The sequence below is a fragment of the Globicephala melas genome, chromosome 1, assembly GCF_963455315.2.
Source record: "Globicephala melas chromosome 1, mGloMel1.2, whole genome shotgun sequence".
In the NCBI taxonomy this organism is placed as follows: domain Eukaryota; kingdom Metazoa; phylum Chordata; class Mammalia; order Artiodactyla; family Delphinidae; genus Globicephala; species Globicephala melas.
The window spans coordinates 57,259,499-57,273,310 of record NC_083314.1 but is presented as its reverse complement, the minus strand read 5'-3'; the positions used below and the strand labels follow the sequence as shown (position 1 = coordinate 57,273,310).

Here is a 13,812-nt window from a genome sequence, read left to right as displayed (position 1 = left end):
CCTGGTGGTCCAGTGGTAAAGAATCCGCCTTCCAATGCAGGGGACGTGGGTTCCACGCACCGTAATGAAAGATCCCACGTGCCTCAATGAAGATCCCATGTGCTGCAACTAAGACCCGATGCAGCCAAAAAAATAAGGAAAAAAATTATTAAAAAAAAAAAAAAGAAAAAAAATTGTGGGTTCTGGGTTCAGACTGCCTGAGTTCGAATCCAAGCTCTATCATTTGCTTTCTGTGTAAATGAACAAGTTATTTATTAATTTTACACTTCAGTTTCCTCATCTGAAAGTGGAATAATAATGGTAGTTAACTCACAGGTATTTTGTGAGGATGAAATGAAGTAATCCAGATATAGCTCTTAGTTCTTCATTAATTTTAGTTGTTTTTGTATTCCTAAAGAGCTATGACACATAGTAGACATGAGAAAGAATTGCCTTTTCTGATTTCAAGGGAGACTGTCTTCCATCTGTACCTCTGAGGTAGTGATTACTTCATTCCCCAAGTGGGAGTTAAGGGAGGGAGCGAGCATCTCTCTCCTAAGTGACCATCTCAGGTGGCCTGGTTTGACAGTTAATCAACTGCCTGAAGAAGCTGGTGCCTGCCACTGCTAATATTGACCTGTGTGGCATAGTAAACACATGCATGTTTTTGGTAACGTGAACATGTCAGTTTGCATAGATTTCACATTTGAGTTCTGAACTCCGTGCTGCTTTAGGCCATATGGTACTTCTGAAGTCGCTGGTCAGAGAGTGACCCATTTCCTTAGACTTCTGTGCCAGTACTGCTTTGAGGTATTCTTGCAGTTTTTTAAAAAAAAAATGGAATTATTACCAACCTCTGCTCTGGAAACTTTGTGTGTGGGGGAAATTCTTCAGAATTAAAAATATGAAAAACCATAAATCTCCCTGAACGTTTTTCTAAAACAAAGGTTTTTTGAGCTTCGGTGTGTGCCTGCTGTTATTCCAGGTGCTTCCATACATGTAATTACATGTTGAAATGGTTGGCTTTGTGGGTGATGACTGCTACCAGGGGTAGCTGTACATTTCTTCAACTAAATTTTCAATAACTGTGGGTGAGAAAGGCAGTGAGAGAGAGTGAAAAAAAGAGAAAAAATGTACTTTTTTCCTTTTCATCCCCCACATGCGACCTGGCTCTTTTCCTAGGATGAAAACAGACTCCCAGTTTCCAGGAATATGAATGAGAGCAGCCATAGTTGTTATTTTTCTTCCACTTTTCCCCCGTACTGCAGTCCAAGTTAATGTGTGTGAACGTCCAAGATATTCACAACAACCTTTGGCAATGTTGAGAATTATGTAGATATTTTGCTCTTTATGGTGGCAACTACTAATTTGTGCTTAAATATTATGGTTTATTGATCCAAACTCCTAGCCAAATGGATTTGGGGTATAAAATTTAATAGAATCTGGATTTATTGTAGGGAGAATAGTGGCAATGCCACAGATAATCTAATAGTGATGACTCCTCCTAACTCTTCAGTTTTCTTCATTGAGAGAAGAAAAAAAACTATTATCTGATGATATGAAAGTTTTTCATACAAGTATGATATTGTTGACCCAGTTAGTGCCTGGGCATTGGCTTTATGTTGGTAGTGGGGATGGGTTTGGGGTGATTTAGTCTTTTTTTCGGTAGGGCTCCTCGGGGCTCACAGCAAGATTTGGTCGGATGACCAACTGAGATTAGCCACAAAAGCAAAGCCTCAGAGACCATAGCATTGGGTAATGAGTGAGAAACAATAATACTTGGCCATGTACTAATTATATGGGAATAAATTTCTCCCTTTAAAATAAACTATTCTTCAAGACTGGTAGATAGTCATAGAATTTACAGCCACAAATGTTTCTCAGGCACCTGTTGTGTGTATCATGCTAGGTTCTGGGGATAAAGTGGTGAACAAGATAAATATAATCTCTGCTTCCATGGAGCTTATAGTCTTGCAGGGAAGCAAAACATCAAACAAAATATAATATAAATAATTAATTACATTTGTGATAAACACCACAAAGAAAAAGTATAGGGTATAATACATAAAAATATTATCATGATTTATAGACTATATGAGAGTAATAGCATGATCCAACTTGGTCTTGGGTGAGGGTGTGGGGTGAGGATCAGGGAAGGCTTTCCTGAGGACGCACCTCCTGGGGGGCATTATATAGACTGTGCCAATGAACTGTTACCACAAATGCTTGGATGCACTCAGATTTCACCTTCAGTGAAGCCTATTGATTTCAAGGAGGCTTTTTATTTGTATATTGCCTTTTTGAGTTGGTTGATGAGATACTTCTACTTGCCTATAGGGAGCTTAAAGAGATAGAAAGAGGAAAAACAAGAGGTGATATTGCTATTTTGTGGCTAACAACATATGATGTCTACAGGAGCAGGAAGCTCTAAGCAGCTCCTCCATGGCCTTCGTGCCACGTGTATTTTTATACATGTGTCCTTTTGAACATTACACCTACGTTTTAGAGGAATAGAATAATTCTAGGTTCTGTGTTAAGTTGGCTCTGTGTTAAGTAAGCATGTTAAGTACATGCTTATAAACTATAATGCTGTTGTCTTCATGTGGGACTCAGGCTTTTCACATAGATCTTTTGTTTCTGAGTTTAGAGTAAAAATGAGAGTCTAATGAAAAAATTTAATGCAACTTTTCATTCTAACTGAAGCATCCTTTTTAAAATTAAATAAAGATAAATGATTTGTAGGCTATTACTGAATTTAGTGTTTGAGAATATTTAAGATGGGTTTTCACTGAAGTGATTCTCTTGGACTTATAGGTACTGCTGTTGATCGACATCCAAGTCTCCTACATCAACACCAACCACGAAGATTTCATTGGCTTCGCAAAGTACGTGAAATCCTTGATTGTCACATGCATTCCTCCTGCTGGTTTGTCTCAAATACACATGTGAATTTCTACAACAACCCCAGCATTCTGTGTCAGGATTAACTCTGAGTCAACCTACTGAGGAGATCTGAGCCTCGTGGCCATGGGGCCATTTTCTCTGAATAAAGGAGTTGGCTTCTTTATTGTACAGCATGTGAAATCATATGTAGCTCAGATACTCCTTGTTTTTGGATGATGATCTGCAGTTTGTACTTGAGCTCCCATAGATAAGCAGTAACAGATGCACATTTAAAATATGTTAGGGAACAATTTCTCACATAAATTTGAAATATCAAGTGCAATTCACAGGATACAAGCTATTTCGCCATCCCTAAATCAGACTATAGTGGCCTATTTTTTAAAAAAACTGTCCTTTGTGAACTTAGATGTAATCTTTTTGGATGAACATTCTCTTTTCTATGAAGTATATATACTTTATATAGGCTTGTCTATATATTGCTATTCTATCATACATGTGTTCTGTTGTATTCTAATATTCTGTTGCTATATTCACAGATATTGTCAGGTAAACATTATGCTTAAGTATTCAAGGTTGGTTATTTATTGTGTGACATTTTCAAGACCCTGAATTTACCATTTTTTCCTGCCCTTTAGTGGAATCAGTTTTTTACTGCTTTTAAAGAATTTTGATTCTAACTCTAAAATATACCTGTGGCATGTAAGCGGTTCAAACCTCAAGTATATAAAATATAGTTTATTTTATATAAAAAATAAGGTAAAGAGGCCTATGTACTGTTACTTTACTATGTATTCAAGAATAGGAACAAATAAAAAATGAAACACAAGAAAATGTAAAACTAGCCTGACTTAGTTTTACATTTTGACTTAGAAGAAACAGATATCTAGATCATGTGATCTAAACTAAACAGTGGCCTGAGGAATTTATAGGCATGTTTTAGAGAGGAAAGTCCCAGTTATTCAACAGAAAATTGTCTCATTCTGAACATAGCCTAACGAACAGTGTATACACATTTTGCATCCAGCAGTTATTACTACTGTGTGGTACACTAGTTTTTGGTTTTGGTACATTAGTTTTTTCAACTGTTTTCTGTCTGTGACTTATGTGTAAAATTGTTAGAACTCAGTGATTAATATGTTTCTTTAGACAGTTGTCTTTTTTAGCCGGCACTGCCCGCTCCAACGTCTAGATAGGGATTTACTCCACAGCCATTTCACACAGACCTGCTCCCCTGTCTTCTAGCCCCTATGGCTCTCATCATCTGTTCTGCTCATTTCCCTCTGCAAAATCACCAGTGGCAAGAAACCTAGACTCTGATGTGTCTTCTTGTCCCTAGGCCTGGAAGGGTGGACCTGAGAATTTCTACCTGGTTTTCTGTGTAGTCAGTGAAATCTTTGTGGCCTGTTCTGAGCTCTGCTCTAGTTGCTATGGGGGAAAGAAAAAGAAAAGGAAAAAAAAATTGTCTTTTAGGAGCTTGCCTAATAATTGAAAAGTATAGAGAAATGCAGGTAAAAATTTAAACTGATGTATTCTGCATTTACTTCACTTGCTTCTTTGAGGAATTTAAAAGAAAAAGAAATCCTTGAGTCATTTGAAATAACCAGGAATACTGCCTTTCATGTTGACTTTTATTGGTTACAAATGCCAGTTCGATTTTTGTAAAAATGTAGCAGATGCAGATATAAACTTGACACCGTAACTTAAAAGTGAAAAGGATATTGCAGCACTGTCCTGTTATGGTATCCTGATTCAAGGAGGAAACAGAGAAAAAAATCATAATCAGTATGGAAAGATTCAAGTTTTGAACATGTTTTTTAACCAGCACTAAATTTAAATTTCACCCCTATACTCTGCTTGAAACATTTTCCCCCTAGATTATCCTTTTACTTATTTTTAAAGATAAATGGTCCAGAGTTTATGTTCTCCAGTAAATTTTAATATTTTCTACCTCAGAAACTGTTGAACTAAAGTATTAGGTTGACTAGGTTTTCAAAGGCCTATAATTTTGCAAATGAAAATACTTCAGTTGCAGCCTTTTGGTACAGTCTCTCTGTAATCCAGGTGACAGTCCCATTTTTCCAGCAGTGAGATAGATTGTGAACCTTTATGATGCTAGGGGACTAAAAAGAATCATTGTTCAAACTGCTTTAGAAACCCAGCAACTTTGCACGTTTCTCATCTAATTTAAACTGCACACCTAAACTTCCTTTTGAAGGACTGGTCTGGGAGTCAACAGTCTGAATTCTTTTTCCAGGGTTTGCCACTGATGAGGTTTGGGTTTTGGCCACTTAGTCTCTCTGTATCTCAGTTTATTGCTCTGTCAAATGGAATAATAAAAAAATCCCTGTCTTGTATACTTTTCAGGATTGTTGGAAGATCAAATTAATGAAGTTATGTGCAAGTGCCTTTGAAAATTGTGGTGCAGTCTGTAAAAGTGAGAAAGTACCATATGTACACACTCATACACACACACACACACACACACACACACACACAGGGGAACTTGATTCTACGAGATGTACCATTTTACTTCATTTATGACGTTTTTAATGACTGGAGTATGATTGCCACTGAAAGACTTTTTTAGTTGCTGATGTTATCTCCAAATGTAATATTTTGCACTGAGACTCAGAGGTAAATGTTCTTTCTGTTTGTATGCTGAGTTGGAGTGCATTTCAATTTGACATGGGATAATTATGATGATGAAGAAATGTTCATTACAAAATCACTTTGAGGAGTTGTGGTATTTTTTGTGCTTTTAAAAATTAAAAAAATATGGTTGTAGCTATAAATTTTGAAGTTGGCAGGAATGCTGTTTCCATCAAGGAAGAAAAGTCAAGCCATATTTGAAGACAATTATGTAAGTATTTTTAAGTTCTGAAGATAGAAAATTAAAGTCTAGAGTTGAGGAAAATAAGCATTAGTTTCATGAGATTTTTAGAGATTTACCGAAAGAGGAGGACCACCCCTCAGATTTATAGGATGGTAATGTATAGAGTATTTTACACAGGTAGTTTGTTTTTCAACTGGGATGACATTTTGTTCTAAAAATTACCAAAAAGAAAGGAATACAAATTGCTAAAATTAGATTAATGGAAAGTGATGTCTCAGAGTAGTGTTCAAAACAACTCAAAATTCTTCTTTTTGCTATAGAATTTATTCTGCCATGTTGAATATGTGAAACTTTTTTTTCATCTCCCAGTTATTTGTTAAACATGGACCGTAAAATATGTACCATGTGTAATGTGTCCAAGTAAGCGCTGCTGTAGACTTGCTTTGGAATTTAATTTCTGAAGGCTTGGTTTTTCAATTGTAATATAGTTTCTGAACCTAAAAGTTTTGTATTTCAGAAGGAAATGTCAACTTTCCTCATGACTTAAGGATTTTAATTTGTCATTCTTTCCTGGTTAAAAAAAACCCCAACATTCTATTTTTCTTAACACAACATAATTAGTTTTTGTTATTTAAGAAAACGAGCTATTCCAATTAATTATTCTTCATTCACTTCCTCTCTTTCTCAGTAATCCTGTTGTCTGAACAGAAAGGCAGGCTTGTTAGCTGAATGCCTTGGGGAATGGACTTTCAAATTCTTGTGCTCTTCTCCATTTTCATGGGCACAGTTTGCCTTCTGAGTTACTAAGATTTTTGCAGTCCAGTGGTTTAAGAAACATGGGCTACAGATACACACCGTTAGAATAACATGTCTATGCCACAAACAGCAGACCGAGTCTGTTTTTCAATCTGCTGAGTAGGTCTCCCCACCTGTTTTCTCACAGTTGAAATGATAGTGTGCAGATTTCAGTTCTTGTTATGTGAGCACCATGAAAATTCTAAGGGTGGTAGCATTCATTATATCTCTTTCCTGATCCTCTGGAATGTCTCTGTTACCATTTTACTAAAGGCAGTATATGTGAACCTTGGCACCAAATTCCAAAACAATCTTGGTCTTTACCTTTACATTCTTTTTTTTTTTTACATTCTTTTTTTATGTGTCCCTAATACATAATCATATTCCATTGCAATGGTGTATCTAGTTCCTATTCTTACATGAGAATGTTCTCTCTCTTGTGGAATTAAAACTTAGGTATTAGATTATAGCAAGATCCTTATACGCTACTTTAGGAATTAAATGCTTGGTTTCCTACCAGGACTGGTAGAAATATAGATTTGAGCAACTTGCAAGGACCTCGTTAGTATCATCTATTTAAATAAGTTATAAATTCTAATGTTTCAAGCACTGTTTTAAAAATAAGTGGACTTCCACTTTTCTCTTTCATTCTCAAATCTGTTGTTTTGAACTTTATCTTCATCCTTAAAATGAGTCTTAGGAGATGAGTCATCTTTCTTTTATACGCCCCCAAGTTCTGTAGGGTTTTCTTGCATAATATTTAGCTTGAGACTTCACTAAAGATCCTACAGGGGCAGTCGACATCATGTAGTTTTCTTCTTCCTTTGGCTTCAATCTGATTGGATGGAGCCAAGCCTACATGTGATAAGTTGCACTCTTGGGACTCTCAGCAACTGTTTATAATCTTGGGGTAATATAAAAAAACATTCTAAAAGAGATTCTTTACCCCAGAGCAGTGCTGTCTAATAGAACTTTCTGAGATGATGGAAATATTTTATAACCTATGCTGTCCAATACAGTAGCCACTAGCTACATGTGACTATTGAGTAGCTGAAATGTGGCTAGTAAAGCAGAAGAAATGAAAATTAAATTTTAATTAATTAAAATTTTAATTTAAACAGCCACTTCTGGCTACCAGCGACTGTACTGGACAGCACAGTTCTAGAATACGGTGAATCCAGCTGATTGCTCTGGGTCCTTTAGCAGGCTATACTTTATTGACAACTTGGTGGTAACCTACAGTGGTGGCTTCAAGAAGAGAAAAAAGAGGTAACTCTGTTAACTCCTTCTAAACAAACCCCAGGGCTCAGGAATATACAGTCAGCTTTTTAAATGCTCTGTCACTACAGTATAAAGGATAGACTTTTCTCTTCCACTGCCTTAGTGTGTATGTTGCCATTTTTCTAGTAATTCCTCCATCATAGCACAACTGACGTTTCTTTTAATTTCAAATCTCCTCTACAAACTAAACGTAGTAGTAGAGGGAGAGGTACGCTCTGACGTTTGCCGTGGAATCTGCATCTCTGAGGGACTCCATTTTCTTGATTCCTTTGAGTCCTCTTGGGTTTGACTTAGAGTCAGTACTCCTCTTTCTTCTTTCTCACTTCTCTTTTACTTTTTGGCTCACCGTAGCCTTGTTTCTACCACACCACTGTACTGAGACTGCTTTCGGCCAGGAGCGAACAGTTAATTCAATGGACAACTCTGAGTCCTTTGTTTGACATCATTAACCACTCCTTGTTGAAGAGACCTATCCTATCCCTTTGCTGAAATAACTCTCCATTGTCTCCTGGCTTTCCTCTTTCTGCTCTAGCCACTTCTTCTCGTTTTTATTTTGGAGCTCTTTATCCTCTGATCATGGCTTAAGAACTTCTTTTTATCAGTATTCTTCTGTAGACCCTTTTCTTTTCTCACTCACTGCACTATCCCTGTCCAATAGTGTTACCCACCACAGTGGTTTCAGTTACCAGCTTTATTTGATGCCTCTAAATCTAGATCTCCATTCCAGAACTTTTTCTTGGACTGTTACCATAGTCAGCTACATACTGGAAATCTCTACTTGTATATCCTAGGGAAGCCTCAACCCAGTATTCCCAAATTAAACTCATCATCTGATTTTATAATTCATGCCTCCTCCATTGTTCCCACTCTCTGTGGGTGGTAACTCCCAGTTGCTCAAACCAGAAACCTGAGTGTCATTCTTTACTCCTTGTTCCCCTCACCTTTGTTTCCTTCCATCTTTAACAGGTCCATATGATTCTACCTCTATAATATTTTAGGATTTTTTTCTATTTCTTCCTATCATCATTGCTATTATTAAAGTTAGTCTTCTCTTGGGTGGGTTGCTACAATGGTCTCCTTGCCCCTTGTCATGTTCTTTTTCATTCCTTCTGGAATTCTATTACTTTCAGAATAAAATGTAAACTCACTAGTGTGGTTTCCAAGGCCCTGTAGAATCTGTCTTTTGCTTACCTCTTCAGCCTATTCTATTGTTACTATTCCTCTCTATCCCAGCCCCTAACTCTGTGCTGTAGCCAGACTGGCCACTTTTGGATTCCTAAATGTACCATACTCGCTGCAGCACATGTCTATGGCACACTTCTTTAAATTATTTAAATTTCCTATTGCAGATAAACATTAAGAATCTGGTTGTATATAACCCTGGTATCAAAATACAATTCCATAAATATTTCTTAAGAAACTAAACACCGCGAGGTAATGTCAGTGCTGAGAGAGGTAGAGATACTGATTAATGCAACACACCGTTGGCCATCAAGCAGCAGACCTTGTTGGAGGGGAGTTAGAGGCCTGTGTATAACACAATCCTGTTTATAGAATACAGGCACAGACCAAGAGCTAGCGGAGTTCATGGGAAGGAGAGATAACTGGATGTTTCTGAGAAGGCATATTTCAGAAATGGTACTTGCTTTGATTTTGAAGGCTGGGCAGGACTTCCAACAGTCAGAGGGAGGGGGTCAAGGCTGGCTGCTTCCTGTCTTCCCTGGTTCAGAGTTCACACTGATTATTTCAGGGAGGTAATATTTAATAAAACACTTCTTTGATCATGCCATTTTCTGGCTTAGAATCTTTGAATACTTTCTGCTGCCTTCAGTATAATGACCAAATTCTCCATAATTGGCCCTAACATAGAGTTATTGTACTAGGTGGCTTTTAAGATCATTTATTGAATACAAACCTGAGTCTATGGTCATACAATTTTTCTTATAATAGTTTTACTTTCCACAACTTCCCTACATGTCCCAGCTTTCTACCTCCTGGCTTTGCTTATACTACTCCATTCTCTTGGAATGCGGTTGATTTTCTTCCTCTATTAAAATTTTACTTTTATTCAAGTTTTCTATGAAAATCTCAGATCAAATCAGACCAAAATGATCTTTCTTTTCTCTGAACATTCAGAGCAATTACCATATACAGGATTTATCTGATAAATGGTCACACATACCCCTTGCCACATTCTTATGTCATTATAGTCTTATTGCTTATGCACATGGACATGGATAGACACAAATATGCAAAAAAAATTTTTGAGCTAAGACGTAACATGGATTATTTTTCTTTGAATGTCTTTCAATGTGCTCTTATTTTTATAAAAATTTAAACCTTTTGTTATATAATTTCAAAATCATTATGTCTCAGAGCATTAAACTAATTAACCTAATTTGGTTTTATGTGTTTTAATGTTCTGGCGAACTCTTCAGCAGTGACTTGTGTGTAGTAGGAATTTTATATGATTAATAACGTACACACAGATATGGGGTTAATTATATCCCACATTTGAAACAGAAGCGCTTTTTTGGCTTTCTATTACAGCCTCACATATTTATTCTTTTAGAGCTTATTCCTTTGTTATTTGTGTTTTGTATGTCACTACCCACACTAGATAAATTGTAGGCTCTTTTTACAAGGACCATACCTTATTTATGTTTATATGTTCCACAGAGTTCCTTTCAGATAGTTGGTGCCCTAAAAGTTTTGACTTATGTCAAATTAAAACATTATATATAGGTGTGTTTTACAATATTGCAGATAAAACCAGTTAAAGACCTATTACCAAGAATACCTCTAAAGACTCAAATTAACTTGCAAGTCCTTACATGGTTTTCTGTGAACACATTTTTAAATAAGTATTTTGAAATATTTTCAGTTCAGTTATCATTGCATTCCTAAGAATTATGATAAAGGATGTTTTCTATCTAGGCAGATTATTTTTTATTATGTTACTTATGGAGTAACTTTAAGTACCTAAATATGTCATTAACAGCAGTATCTTTGGATTTATGGGGACAGTTGCTGCAAAAAAGATTATTTTTTAGGTGAAAAGTAAAGGTAATTTAGTATTTGTTCTAACACTAACATTTGAGATTGGCTTATAAAATAAATCTGTTTTTTCCCTGCATATTCTTACAAGTGGTAGATCCTAAATATGCATTATTTAGTAGATGAACATTCTATGTCAGTGGAAAATCTCTTCACCTAGTGGATATCACAAGCATCTGAGAGTAACTTTGCATCTCAAGGAATCTTAGATGTAAAAGAAACTTAAGAAACATTTCCCCAGCGCTTGTCTCTGTCTCTCTGACTCTTCACACCACACACACACACACACTTTATAGCCAAGAAACTAAGGTCCATTTAGGTCATACTCTTTGCCTAAGGTAGCACAAGGAGTCATCAACAATCTCTGTGTTTTTTGCTTAATATTCAGTTTCTTTTCTTTTATATGATTTTAAGGGGACCTATACATAATTTGAGGGTCCCCAGTAGTTCACCTACTTCAAAGTAAACACCTGTAAGTCTGCCATAGTTCGAAGTTACCACTACTAGTCAGTGATTTATTTTAAAATGGTTCCTGTTTAAAACAAAAAAACCTCTAAAACACAAGTATGATGCTTGGGAGAGATGGTCATATCCATGAAGAAGGCATGATCACATTATAATAGTAGTTTTCCCATTTCTTCCTAGAAGAGAGGAAAGCATGGGATCTGAAGCCCCAGGAAGAGTTGTACTTTAGGCACACTTTGTGCATCTGGGCATGGTGGGCAGCCAGAGGGCAGTGTGGGCTCATCAGACCCCTGGCCACAGACACAACCTTCACCTCATTCACAACCTCACCACAAAAACCTGAATAATGTAGATTTGGATTATGCAGAGAAAAGGTTGGAGAGAGATGAATTTTATAGTAATTAAGGGAATTAAGCATTTAACTAAAGACTAGAAAAATAATAAGAACCCAGGAGAGAAGAAAAGCTAAACTCTGAAATTAGCAAATTGAAAAAGAAAGAGACACAAAATATCTTTAGTAATGAAATACAGTGTGGCCTTTCAGCACCCACTTCTTCCCCATCCTCAGTTGAAGGTAGTATATAGTTTTTTTATGAGTTTGAAGGGAAGCAGCTTAAATACATCATGGGAGATTATAAAAGATTGCCATTTTGAGCAACTAAGTGTGGCATTGATTTCTGATGTGCTGTTGAGCTATAATATCCCACTACTTTAAACAGTTGATTGATAACCTTAATCTATCTTTTATGTTTTAGACTATTTCATTAATCTCCAAAACAGCTTCTATAAACAACTAAACAATCAGAGGGTTCAGTATTGCTAGTCTTCTCAGAATAACCAAAATGAGTTTTATTTTCTTATATTGATATATGTTTACTCATGGACTCACCAAAAGAAAGCCTTCAATCTTTTGAGAGATAGAGTAACATATTGCCTAATCTTGAGATTTCTGGGGTTAAATTGTTGGGGTGATATCTGGCTCTTATCCCCTCTGTGCTCATGTTATAATAGTATCACCCTCATCGGATTTCTCATTCAACAGATATTTGTTGAAGCCAGCTATGTGCCAGGTAGTTTCTACGCACTGGGGTTATAGCAGTGAATGAAACAGGCAAAAACCCCTGCTCACAAGGAGCTTTCATTCTAATGGAGGGAGGCAGATAATAAACACACAAAAAATCAGTAAACTATATAGTCTGTTTGAAGGTGAAAAATGCCATAGAGAAAAGCAGAACAGTATAAAGGGGATGAGAATCCTGGAGGAAGGGAGGGATTCAGTTTTGAATAGGGTGGTCGTGGTAGGTCTTACTGAAAAGATAAATTGGAATAAAGACTTGAAGGAGGTGATGTTGGGAGCCGTGCAGATATATGGGGGAAGTGTATTTTTTAGGCTGATGGAGCAGCTGGCATAAAGGCTTTGAGGTGGGAGTGTGCATGGTGGGATCAAAAAAAAAGGAGATCAGTATGGCTGGACCTCTCAAATGAAAGAGGTGGAGAATAGGAGGAGATGAGTCAAAGAGGTGGAGAGTGGGGGTTAAGGGCCTTGTGGACCATTGCAAGAATTTTGACTTTTACCCTGAGTGTAATTGTATTGCATAGCAGTAGAGGGTTTTGAGCAGAAGAGTGACAGGAACCCCCCTTTACAAGGATCACTCTGGGGCTTCCCGGGTGGCGCAGTGGTTGAGAGTCCGCCTGCCGATGCAGGGGACACGGGTTCATGCCCCGGTCTGGGAAAATCCCACATGCCATGGAGCGGCTGGGCCCGTGAGCCATGGCCGCTGAGCCTGCGCGTCCGGAGCCTGTGCTCAGCAATGGGAGAGGCCACAACAGTGAGAGGCCCGCGTACCGGGGGGGAAAAAAAAAAAAAGGATCACTCTGGCTTCTGTGTTGAGAATAGACATTAGGGGGACAAGCGTGTAAGACCAAAGAGACCAAACAGTAAGTGATGACAACAGTGCAAGTGAGAGATAATGGTGGCTTGGAACAAGGTAGTAGCAATGGAATAAAAAGATGTTGAATTTTAAAGACATTTTGAGAAGTAGAGTCAATAGCATTTTCTGACGATTTGATGTGGAAGTAAGAGAAAGAGGAACCAAGGACTTTGGCTTAAGCACTTGGCAATATGGAATTGCCATTAATTAAAAAGGGAAAGAAGGTGGGTGGAACAGGATTTAGGGAGGATGTCACAAGTTCAGTTTTCACAGATTAAGTCTGAGATGCCCATTAGACATCCAAGTGGAAATGTTGAGTTGTTGAAAACATATTTGAGTCTAGAATTGATGAGATGGGTCCAAGCTGACGATGCACTATGAGGGTTGTCAGAATACAGTGGAATTCAGAGCAATGAGATTAGATGATATCATGAGTTTGGGATCTGGAATTAGACTACCTAGTACCAGCACTTGTTAGCTGAGTAATTTTGGGGAAGCCACTCAGCTTCTCTGTGACTCAGTCTCTCCATCTGTAAAATGAATGAATATTACCTCACAGGGTTAAAA

General features: G+C 37.3%; 1 protein-coding gene across 10 annotated transcripts in view; it reads left to right on the top strand.

Annotated features, from left to right (window-relative positions):
- Positions 1 to 13,812, top strand: part of DNM3 (dynamin 3) — a 569,430-nt gene that overhangs the window by 238,364 nt on the left and 317,254 nt on the right. For all 10 annotated transcript variants that reach the window (XM_060296333.1, XM_060296364.1, XM_030875472.2 and 7 more), the window contains exon 12: positions 2,794 to 2,864. In XM_060296333.1, the coding sequence (XP_060152316.1) occupies positions 2,794 to 2,864 (71 nt within the window). The remainder of the gene's footprint in view (positions 1 to 2,793; positions 2,865 to 13,812) is intronic.